This window comes from Camelus dromedarius, chromosome 6, assembly GCF_036321535.1.
Source record: "Camelus dromedarius isolate mCamDro1 chromosome 6, mCamDro1.pat, whole genome shotgun sequence".
Lineage (NCBI taxonomy): Eukaryota > Metazoa > Chordata > Mammalia > Artiodactyla > Camelidae > Camelus > Camelus dromedarius.
Window position 1 is genome coordinate 23,097,450 of NC_087441.1, and position 12,627 is coordinate 23,110,076.

The 12,627-nt window shown below is 40.3% G+C and overlaps 1 protein-coding gene across 2 annotated transcripts in view; it reads right to left on the minus strand.

Annotated features, from left to right (window-relative positions):
* Positions 1–3,364: 3,364 nt before the first annotated feature.
* ARFGEF3 (ARFGEF family member 3) overlaps positions 3,365–12,627 on the minus strand; it is a 149,180-nt gene continuing 139,917 nt past the window's right edge. For both annotated transcript variants that reach the window (XM_010983683.3, XM_031456423.2), the window contains exons 33-34: positions 7,592–8,816; positions 3,365–6,204 (exon numbers count right to left, since the gene is read on the minus strand). In XM_010983683.3, the coding sequence (XP_010981985.2) occupies positions 6,013–6,204; positions 7,592–8,816 (1,417 nt within the window). In that variant the 3' untranslated portion in view covers positions 3,365–6,012. The remainder of the gene's footprint in view (positions 6,205–7,591; positions 8,817–12,627) is intronic.

The following is a 12,627-nucleotide window of genomic DNA, read 5'->3' on the forward strand; positions in this document are numbered from 1 at the left end:
TAAGATACTTAATTTTTCTCTTGAATTATTACCTCCACGGTCCTTATTTTTTTTTTTTAATGTAAAAAGAATTTCCAAAGCGAACTAACTGAATAAAGAGTTAAGAGATAAACTAAGGCCCCATCTATATTTAACATGATTTCACTGTATCCCCAAAGCATACTGATGCACTTTTACATTTTTCTCATCATTTGGAAGATGAGATAATAAACATGAGCTCAATTGTGTAGACAGGTGCACACACACAACAGATGTACTGAAAAGTCCTTAAAACAGGCACAGGTGCTGCTCAAAAGAGAGTTGGTTCAGTTTGCAAATTCCCATGAAGCCATTTGGTAGACTCTTTACAGATGCATAGGAAATTAAAACATTAATTTACACTAGTTAAGTGAAAGATGAAGACACATCACATAGTATAATGTCATCTTGATATTTTGGTGACAAATGGGGGATATAAAACTACTGGCAAGCGAGCAACTACTCAAAAATTTCTGGAAGCCAGGAGCCAAGGTTATGATGGACTCAACATGGAAACATCTCATTAAAACTCTATGGACAGAAGAAATTAAAACATTACATACTTGAATTTAAAATCACCTTCAGTACAAGTCAAAGAGTCAACATGATACAAAAGATCATCCATAGACTTAATGTTTCTAAATACAAAGACGAGAAGCTTATACTGATCTCACTGTTCCACAGAACTTATACATTCATTGTCTCCTAGTTTGTAAAAATCAACTGTTGGCATAGTAAACCTGGAAACTGAACAGGAATGCTATAGAGAGTCCAATTCCAAGTTGTCTGCCCAAGGTGAAGTTCAGTCTTTCTCTAGTGATTGATAAGTCAGGCTGATCTTAAAGGGAGTAGTTGGTTATTTTTTCCAGGTAGTGGTTCTCAAAGCGTAGTCCCCAGCCCAGCAGCACAGGTCTCATCTGGGAACTTGTTAGAAATGCAAATTTCTAGGCCAACTGAGTCAGACATGCTGGGCAAGGGTCCAGCAAGCTGTGCTTTAACAAGCCCTCCAGGTGATTCTGATGTGTGCTAAAGTTTGAGGACCACTGTTCTAAAGTCAAAAGATATTAGACAACCACTACTTGAACCTTCAGGATAGGAATTACCAGTACAAACAATTCTTGGTGCTTGAAAATGCTGGAAGGACCGTAACTGGATGAGATTCACCAGCAGTTGACTGCAGTTTTGTCACTAAGATGGTCAACCAGTCTCTCCTCCCTGAACCACCCCCCTCCACCCTTGCATTATTGCACAAAGATAGAGGGAAAAGGTTTTGTACGGTGCTAGTGGTGTGGTAGTGGGTTTTTCTCCAATTAATCAGTGCCACTCTTTATAAGGAAATCAGGCATTATTCTCAAGTGAGTTTCTCCTACACAGTCCCAGGGGATGATTTGGGGGTTTTTTTGGTCTATCTTCCCTGAAGTAATAATTGTGTTTTGGAAACCTAAATGGTGTTCTAATCCAAAACCTTAAGTTATTAGTTAACTTCCACATCAAATACAAATATTACAATACAGCCAAAGGAAAGGGACCTCACAGAAAGACAAAGTTTTCTAGATTGCGCCACTAGTGAAAGAGGAAAACATTTTTTTTTTGGATGAGGCGTAACTATAAATGAGTTCTTTACCCAATTTCATAAATCTTGCCATATGACAAGCTCATATATCCAATAAAAGTGCTTACAAATAGTCTTTTGCTTTTTTTAAGGCCACACTAAATCTCCCTAAGTGGTACCCAAGCAGATGTACGTTCTGTCATGTGCTTAATACAATATGTTGGATTTTTCCTTCTGCCTGTTTCCCTGTCTACAAAGCAAGTAGAAATATTTAGGTGTTACGGACCATGGTTACTATGGATACTAACCTGATGCCCTCAGTACCTGGATCTTTAATCAGTCTTGTCCAACTAGTTGCTTCCTCTTCAGAGAATGTGCATTTTGAAAAATGGTCATTTATTTTGCATATTCCCAAAGTTTGATGATGACCTACAATTTAGTCCTATATACTTCCTGGGGAAGCAAGTAGAGGCACTGTTGGCTACAGGGCACTTTATTCTGAGTGATTAAATGGTAATTGAAAAAGGTCACTAAATTGTTCATGTCATTTTAGACACAGACTGCCATGCTTTTCTGTGTAACAGCTGGCCGTGGACAGTATCATTCCGTCATTTCCACCTAATTTGGTGAGTTTTCTAAATTACCACTGAGGATCTGCTTTAACATTAAAGTTTAGATTTTATTTTCAAACCTAAAAATCTTGTTACAGATGATCTTTCTGTGCCTAAACACTTTTTCTTTTTTAACCTGATTTGAAGAATCCCCATAACATTATAGATGTTCAATGAAATATTCAGTTTAACTGTTTAATTCCTTGAAACACTGCAGTGTTTCCTCTATGCACTTAGACATGGTATTGTAGAGAGAGCCTGGTCTTCGAAATCAGGAACATCTCTTTTGCAACCAACTCTGCCAGTTACTGGTTATCCTGGGTCAATTTCTTAACTTCTCTTGGTCTGTGACCTCATCTGAAAAAAGGAATACCTGTTCCACAAGGTTACTGTGGGAATTAAATACGGTAATATAGGGAAAGGTCCACATTCTCAGAGGCACTCAGTGAATGTCACCTCCCCCTGCTGTTTGTAAACTCTTGCCATTGTTACCAGCTCCAAACGAAGGTCTTTATTTTGTCTAGTTTGATGGGACTGACACAAATGGATTTTTCTTTCCAAGAAAGAAAACTCTTCTATATAAGCAATATTGTGATGTATCTGAGGAAGTCAGTTCCTGCATAATAGGAATACAATCTATTATGTAATTGCATTACCTTCTTACAATTAAGGCTATTTGACTCTCTCAACTGACTTTTTAAGCCCTTTCCTTAAAACAACAAGAAGCCTAGTGATTGTTGTACCAAGAAGTCTCAGTTTAAAGGTCCTTTGGAATTATGTTAACATTTTGTCATGTTTGATTTAATCTGATTTAATCTGTTGTGTATGCTAGCATCTGCCTTGGTCAGTCACTAAATAGCCTGGAAATGGTAAAAGGTGCTCTAGTTTCGTACTGATGGAGAAGGCAGGAAAATAATCATAAGGGGAGAGATCCAATGAGTCATTTATTAGTCCTCCATCAAATCTAAGCCCTCCCTTGGCAAGGAGAAATCTGTTGCAGGATATGGTGTACTTAGCTGGGCTGTTCAGTCAGGAATTCTTTTGCACATTGAGTTTTCCAGGTTTGTTTTTTTTTAATCAAAGGACATTTTGGTAAAGATGAACACTTTACCAAAATATTAGAAAAAGAATATTTCTCAACCTTAGGGTACTACACTTTTTGCAGTAAATACAGGCAACTAAAGAAATGCGCAAAATTTTATTCTGCTTAGATCTGCTAATATACTGTAACATATTACCATATGTTTGCAATTTTACTATTGTAACTTCAAAGGCTGCCTTGACCTTGGTCTTTCAGAAACAGTTGGGGAGGGAGTAAAAGAAGAGATGGGGAAAGGCAGAAATGGACACACCGGGGACAGTGAGGGACTGATGGCCAGGGACCACTCATCTACTCAGGGTTTTAAGTTATCTCCCTTTCTTCTCCACCCCTGGAAAGAGTCACTGTGACCTGAAGTACTATTGCTTGGAGATTATTTGCATCACGCAATGTCTTTTTTGAAAACTGCAAATGCCTCTGGGAAGTATTCTGTGACTTAGCTAATTTTCCAGTTGAACTCTGTCGTGTAAGGGATGCATAGAGTACGCTGGGCATGGAGATGGGCTGAAGTCCAGTGTGGTCTACAGGGAAGATGATGGGCAGGGACCAAAACCCACTTACAAAACTTTAGGTAAAGGGCAATGTACATTCTCTCATCTTTCATTCTTGGGACCCATAATTGGGCTGGTACTAAAGCAGTGTTTGGATGCAGTAATTGTCATAATCTAGCCATGGATCCCATAATATCTCTGGGAAGATGAATTCTGAACTGTTTAGAAAAACAGTTTAACAACTTCCAGGACATGACATTCATAAATGGAGACTGGCTTCCTTTCAACTTTTTATACTCTATGAAAAGTTGCTAGACGTAAGCATTTTGTAATTACTGTGATTTGATAATACTCTGCTTTGCTGAAGCTTCCCGGACTCCAGTACATTGTAGAATACTCACAGGCTCACAAAAAAGGGAGCCTAAGATAAGCTACAAAAAGAAACAAAACCACCACAGTGTATTGCTTTTGTTAAACAAAAAAGTTCCCAACTTTCAATTCTACCTACAAAACATAAAAAATCAAAAGTATAGAACACAACTCATTGCTGTTCCAACAATTCATTGCTTGTTAAGATCGAATAGTTAAAATCCATTTCTAAACTTGAATTATTGTCTAATGAATCAGCCTGATGACAAAGAGTATTTTGTGGAACTGGAAAAATATCTTCTGAATTCTCTGGTGATGTCTAGATAGCATACTGAAGAATAAGGTTCTTTTAGATTGCCTAAATAAATCAGGGAACCTTGTCTTCCTCTTAACTATTCTCAAGGAAGACAAAGTTTACAAATACCAGCACTGAATAAAGCTGTTGGTTTTAAATCCTTACTTCCACACTAAAGAATTGATGTTTTATTTCTTAAAGGATAACATATTCAATTATGAATAATTTTTAGGAGCTGGGAAAATTACAATGTATGTCTTAGTAACTAACTCTCTAAAATGTGTATGAGTGGGCTTGAAGAGTTTTAATCATTATAATTTAAGAAACATTAAATGTGCTATAAATGGTAAGATAAAGGTTCCAAATTAACTTTCTAGTAAAAATTAGGAAAAGAAAAATCCACTTAAAATACTGGCCTGAATAAAAAGACCTCCAACATAGGGTAAGTCTACTTGCCATTGAAAACCTTATTTCCTAAATGTCATCCTGGCTCCTCTTTTCCTGTAGGTTTATTTTCTTCTGAGACTAGAGTGTGTATAAATGACACCATAATTTCATATGATTGATGTCTAGTGTTAGATTTAAAATGATTTCATCATCATCTCCTTTCTCAACCCTTCCAGCTGTCTCCCTACCGCGCTGCCCCTCTTCCCTGAGAAGTCTCCTCACTGGCCGGCAAACTCTTGAGTTCTTTCCTTCAAGGGTGTTGATATAAAACAAATTGTTTTGTTTTCTTAAAATCCAAATGTTATACCTTATGTTCAGATAATTGAGGAGCAGAGAAATGTCTGTGCAATAAGGAACTAAGGCACCATTTTTGCCTTGGGAGCAAAAGCAAAGACTAATGGGACAGCCAGGGTGGCCAGTCTTCTGTCTTTTGGCACTGTCTGTATCAACCAATACCATGGGGTACTATGTGTCAAAGGCTGCCATGCCACAGACTTAATATCCTGCCAGGAAAGAATTTTCTTCTTTTAGAAGTAGGGAATTGAAGGCACAATAGTACCTTATATGAGGAAGTTGGTGAATACCAACCAGAAAATCTTGACAACTTAGGAACAATTTTGAAATGTTCTGGAATATTTTACAGAGGAAGTAAGTCATCCCTTGCTTATGACACCCAAGAATACATTTTTACAACTGTTTGCTTCCCTGCCAAACTCATAAATCGTCATCACTTAATCATGTCTGTGTGTACATCAGCTTGACTTACCAGCAGATACTTCTTTAGCAACTGCATTTTTTAAAATGATCAGTGTAGTGTTTTCAAAGGAGTAGTCCTAGAAAGTGACCCATTTGGGGATAACATTGCAGGCAAAACCCTGGAAAATAAACAAGATTTAGAAATGTGTCAAGGAATGTAGACTCTTCTGAAATGATGTGCAAAATTGAAGTATCACTTGTGTCATCTAGATACAACCTTAGTACCCAGAATGGCCCCAGTGCCGATTAGTTAGGGAGCAACTGGGTGTTCTCTGAGATATGGGGGCTGGTGGTAGGGAAAATGCTATCAGTTGGATTGGCAGACATACTCTAACCGCCCTAGTGTATTTCCTTGGGAATGGAACGTGAGTCTTCTACACAATGATGTCATAGACACGGCCCACTCTGCCAAGCCATTCTCTCACAGCCTGGCGAACTCTGATGTCAGTCACATGACAGGTCAGCTGGCTGATGCACGGGAACACTGCTGGCTGGAGGGCTGTGAAGGTCTGGTCTGGAAGGATCTGAATCTGATTGAGAACTGTTAGCACCATGTTGGTCCATGCCTAAGAGAAAGGATTTAAGAGAATGAGCAGGTTTCATTTGAACTCTCAGGTGTGCGGCTAAGCCCTGTCAATCTGCAAGTGAGTGAGTTTTCTCAGGCTTTTAGGCTTCAATAATAATGTACCTATACTAAAATGTCAATTTAAGTTCATATATATAAAGAACAGTGGAGATTCATCTAACATTAGGAATATCTTATTTCAGCTTTTACAAAATACAAAAATCATATTCCTCAGATTTAAAAAAATTCTCTTGCCTTCTCATAATGAGATTTCCATAAGTCATATGACACTTTTAATCAGCAGTCTCTAAAATGCCTAGATGGGAGAAAGTATAGCTCATGCTTAGCATGTATGGAGGCCCTGGGTTCAATTCCAAGTACCTCCATTAAAAAAGTAAAATAAATAAACAAACCTAATTACCCCCCCCCCCATTAAAAACGCCTAGGAAACTTGGAGTTTTACGATTTTAAAAGTTATCCTAAATTAAGGTACATCTATTCCAAGGCAGGAAAAAGCAATTAAGATTTGTTACTTGTCAATGTTACCTGTTAAAGAATAACCTTACATCTCAGTTTGAGTGGATACTTTTGCAAATCTAGTCTAATTTTTGTAGATTCTGAAGTAGGAAGCTTGGTTCTACGTTCCAGATAATGCCAGAGGGAAAAAGTATCTTGCAAGATTCATACTGATTCCAAATTTATGTTCATTTTAAGAATATTCCCCTGTATAGGTTCATAGAATCGTGGGGCCCAAGAGCTCCTTAGTTTGCCTGCAACAGGAGTCCACAATTCAAGATAATTATTTTTAAAGGGCTCTCTTGAGTCTAGAGCCTTCTATTTCTCTTTTCCCATCTCTTCTTAAATTGAATGAAACAGTACCACCATTCTTTACTTCTCAAGCTCATTTTGGGATGTACCATAGAACCACAAATATTACATACACTAAGGAATAGGAACACTGAAGAATGTGAATTTTACATGCCCAAGAATGTCTAGAAAAATAATTCATTGGTTTGACCACATTATATGCACTTTGCCTTTTCCCTTCATTACTATAGAACTGCTTCGGTGCTCCCTTCAAATGATAAACTCAGGACTCAATGCCAACGAAAGTCTATCCATTTCCTAAGCGTTGGCATCGTCTTATTTACACAGGTGGGCTCCTAATTCTCAATAGTAGCTGTAACAACCCATGACAACGATTCCTGAAATTACCCGAGAATAAGATTTCAGTTTGCCACTGATACACTGATAGGTTTTACAGCTTAGGGTCAGGAGGTGCTCTGACTTTGGAGGTGAAGGGGTGTCGGAGCGCTCTGTGACGGGGGCATGTCGGTTGCTGGGAACCAGCCTCCCGCCCTCGCATCCTGGGGCCGGCGGGGACCCACCTGGATCTGCGCCTCGGCGTCCCTCACGGAGACGCTCCGGGAGCTGCCGGTGGAGCCCGAGCGGGGCCTCTTCTCCTGCCGCAGCAGCTCGGGGCCGGCGCTGAAGGAGTGCCGCATCTGTCCCTGGTCCATCAGGTGCTGGGGCCGCTGGAGCAGCGGGGAGCCTTGGCCCCGGGGCCCCAGCAGCTCTCCCTTCTTCTCCGCCTTGACCTCCTTGGGGAAGGCGGGCACGTTGTGCTGCTGCTTCCTCCTCTTGTACTCCGTCATCAGCTTGGCGATGGTCTTGTCGGCCGCCATGGTGTAGATCTTGTTGCCCGCGTTCTCCCACCACTCCTTCCTGCGGCCGGGGTCCTTCTTCTCCACCTTGGGGCTCGGCGGCGGCGGCTGCAGCAGCGTCTCCCCGCTGGTCCCCCGCAGGCCCAGGGCCTCGCCAGCGGGATCCCGCGTTTGGCTTCGGTCGTCCTCGGACGGCGTGTCTTTCCCCGAGAAGCCCCCGGTGGACGGGGTGGACGACTCCGACTGGAAGGAGGGAAGGATGAAGAACGGGTCGCCCTTGAAGACGGGCGCTTCCTCCAGGGTGCTCTCCAGGTCCAGGTGCATCTGGATGTAGTTAGTGCACAGCTCCATGCACAGCTTGTGGAGCCTCTTGACCAGCCACACCCAGTCCGCGTTGCTGACGGGCTGGACGCTGAGCGAGGGCATCCGCGCCCTCCACTGCCTCTTCTCCTTGCCTCTCGGCGGGCTCACCTGGGCGGTCTCCTCAAAAATGTCCTCATCTTCCGAGGAACACTGCTGGGACGAGTCTGTGCTCCTCTCATCGTCCTCAAAAAGGACCTTCTTCACTTGCTCGGCAGTGATGGTTTCCTGATTGCTGAGAACAGCACAGACCAGCGCGTGGAAATAAATGTTGAAACTCATGGCAGACTGGCGGTAGAGGTTGGCGGCGCCCCCGATGCCAGACACTTTCTTCAGCAGGCACTTCAGCCCAGGGCTGGTGTCGAACTCCCTGGCCGTCCTGTAGGAGTCCAGCAGCAGGTCAAATATGACGGCCAAGTTCTGCATGGAGATGTATCGGAGGAAGCCGGCCAGCTTGGTTTCTGGCCCTTGGCCCTTCTCCTCCCCAGGAGAGGGGCCTTTGACAAACTCTTCTAACAAGATATCATACAAGTTCTGGAGTAATACTTGATGGGATAGTAAACTGACTACAATTTCCCTGAAAGAAACACTTCAAATGAAAAAGAAAGGCGTTGATTAGCAGCCTGCTGCCTTAAATGAATTACTTGAAAACGATTCAGATGTTAGACATTTCATGATGACTAGGAAAAATTACAACTAAAACTACCTGTATTTTAATGTCTTTCTTCAAAAAGGGCAAACTTCCTAACAAACACTTTTTAAAATCTAGGGGCTATAATTAATGTTAGGATATTGAGTTAACCATTCTCAACAAGACTTAGGAAACAAATAGAGCACTTTTAGAAAACATTTTAAATACAGGCATAATTACAGTATATGACACATTTTATTCTCTTTTGTAGTTATGAGTAATAAATTAAAATTAAAACATACCAAGAAAGCTACTATTTCTATTCAGTTATATTAACTTTAATTGGCCTTTTTCCTACCCTTTACCATTTTTTTCTTAGACACAAAGCTTTTAGAATCATATTGAAGTTGGTTTGGAGGGACTAAACCAATTTGCAAAATTAAATGTTAATATTTTAGGTGCATATATTAAAAAGTTTTAGTGCTTCTAGCATGTGAGACAGAGGAGATCCAAATACTGAAAAGTTTTAACTTTAGAGGTATTATGAGGCTAAGATTTTCAAAGAAAGAAATTGATAATTGAATCTGCAATCTTCTAAAACAAACCTAAGAGAGAAAGCGGTATTTGCTCAGAACAGGCTAATTCCCTTTTGCATCCTTTCCTGCCATTGTGGACTTGGGACTCCTTTATGGGCCTTGGATGTGCATTTAGGGGAGGTGGGAGAGGGTGAATGCTACCTCAGCATCTGGCCAGACCACCTGGTTGAGAAGCAGGTGCAACCCACTAATGGTGACAATGCTAATCAGAGCACAACCCTGATAAGGCAGCATTAGAAGGGAATACTTGGTAATTTGGCCCCTTTTGTTTGATTGGATTCTTGTACTATTTTAAATTCCAGTTTCAACGTTTTAATTCATCAATGTGGTTTTGGGCTTATGGTTTCCGTTTCCCATTCTTTTCATTGCTCTTAGAATTTCATGACAATAGCTTATGGCCTGATTTTGCAAACTAATTCCTGTAACTGGATCATTATAAAATTATGACAGCTCATCCACACTATTGATTTCAAAAGTGCAATCGTTAAATATTAAGTTTTTGTTTTATTCTTATATAAACTTGACTTAAAATACTTGTCCTGCTAGTTATAAAAATAATTTTTAAACTAGAAGAAAAGAAAAATTCTTCCACACATTTTTTAAAGGCTGACCTTGCCCTTTGTGTAGTGGTATCAGGGAAAAACACAGGACTTTCAGCAAAAATAGGCTAACTTGTTTTGTGGTAAAATACACATACCATTAACTTACAATTTTAACCATTATGCATGTACTTAATGCCATTGAATTGAACTTTCAATAATGTGTAACCATCACCACTGTATTTCTAGAACTTTTTCATCCTCCCAAACAGAAGCTCTGAACCCATTAAATAATAGCTCCCCAATCCCCTCCTCCAACAGAAGTAACTTTTGATAAGTTACTTAAGATATTAGGAGACCTGAACGTGCATTTTTTTTGAAGAAGGGGCTGTAAAAGCCACCAGTTTGCGCTAGTGCTTCACGCCCGCAACTACAAGACTCTAACTAAGAAGGGAAATCCTGTCACCGATCACTAGTCTAGCCTCCCCACAACGCCATAAATCCCTCAAGGGACAGAGCAGTGCCTTACTCATCTGCTTGTCCCCAGGACAAATGTCTGATAAGACGAACTCAGTTATGTCTCCAGAACAAACCAAAAAAACAAAACCCAGATTAGTTCTGAGTGCAGGTGCCTGGAGGAAATGGTTTCCTTGAGGAATGGCTCTCCTTCACCCACACTGCGTTGGCAGCCTGGACCCCTGAAGTAGCAGGCACAACCAGGGGATGACTTTGCTCAGACTTCAGAAGCCAGAAGCAGCCTAGCCCAGGAGGATATTTCCTCTTACCTTCCCTGAGAAATGGAAAGCCCTTTACCAGCAAATGCCTAAAGAAAGGGCTGATCAAGCCCATGTCTGAACTGTGGAGGATCTGGTCAACCCCAAGATACGCCTTTGGATGCTTTAAGATATAAAATTGCTAACTGTGCATATGAAAAAGGATAGAAAAATCCCCTTTACTTTAGGCTCAAGCCATATTGTGCAGCAGTGCGAAAACAAGGAGGAAGCAGCAGCAATACTGAAGAGATGAAACTTTCAGAAAGGTACTGAAAAAGTGAAATAAGTGTTTATGGATCTGCAACTCTTAATTATTATCTGCCCTAACAGGAGACAAGAACGATTTGGAGCAAACAAAAACCAACAGATAGTTTTTCAATTTGTTGTACCCAGGTGTTTCAACCCTTCTCTCAGCACACCTGTTAAGACGGAGACCTTGAAGTGGAGAAACTTGACACCTTCCCTTCCTGCTTCTGATGCAAAGTACGTAGGAAAGCGAGCCTCCAGACTGGAAAACTGAGAGTGAATTGCGTAACAAGTGCCTGACTTAAAACATGCTAATGTCAGTATCAGAGATAAACAGATTCATGGCTTAAGGTACATCCTAAAGCCCTAATTAAGATTACATGGATCGTTTAAAGCTCGGCCTGTCAATGTCAAGGTGACTTAAAAACAAAACCCAGATTTCTCTTTACTAAAAGGTTGGAATCTGGTTTTAGTTTCAGTCTTTTTCTTCTGTGAGTGATTTCAATGTGGACTTCCGAGGACGTATCTGACCAGTAGGTACACAAACTTTTCTGACGTCTAACTCATCTTTCACTATCTTCTGTGCTAAGTTAAGAACCACCCCTGTGAGTGAGTCAAATTCAAGAACTCAAAATACTTGAAGAATTTTAGAGAATGTTTTTAGGTATAGTGGCCTCTACTGAAGAATTTAATATGCTTTTCCTGTTTTACTGAATTTTATTGAGGGTGTAATTGTCTATTAAAAGTACTAGGTAAACTGATGAAGCATGGTGATACATTTTTAAGTCTTAACCTTTTAAAATCTTTAAACCAATAACATACAAATATTAGGTGATCCTATTTTTCCTGTGTTTTATCTGTAATGTGAATTCAGCCTATTACTCCTTTCTCCCTTTTCTCCTACTTCAAAAATTGTTTTGGCAAGAATACTTAGCTGAAGGAACTAGAAATAGAAAAAAAGGGAAACAGGTTAGAAAAGAACTGAAATTGAAAAACAGATAAATGCTTAAAGGTGTGGAAAACAGTGCATAATCATTGGTATGTAGAATAGATAAAAAATGACCAACACTTAAAAACAAGTGACAGGCAGGGGAGGGAAGCTGGGTATAGAACTGAGGAGGAGCATGTGGGGTATTGGTAAAGCTCTACTTTTGAAGGTTCATAGTTACTGTAGTTTCTATTCACGTTTTATAACCTTTGAACCTTCCACATATGCTTCTGTACGTACCACACACACACTGGACGAAAGCAGTTAGTACCTGGAAATTTCACCCAAATAGTTGGATTAATCAAACTACCATATGAACTGGTAACTTTTTCAAGTGTACATGGAACATTCTCTAGGATAGACCACACACTCAGACACAAAATAAGCCTCAACAAATTTAAGAGGATAGAAATTATTTCTAACTGGTAACTTTTGGAAAACTCATACTGTCTCCCTAAAATGTAAGTGGTGAAGGACACAGGCACTGGGCTCAGCTAGATCCAGTTCTGATTCATGGACAAGTGGAAGTGGATTATCTATCCCCTGTACTTCACATGTGGTGCCCAAAGACTCACCATCATGACTCCTACTGTGTCAGAAGTTCAGAAATGTGAACTTTCAGTCATC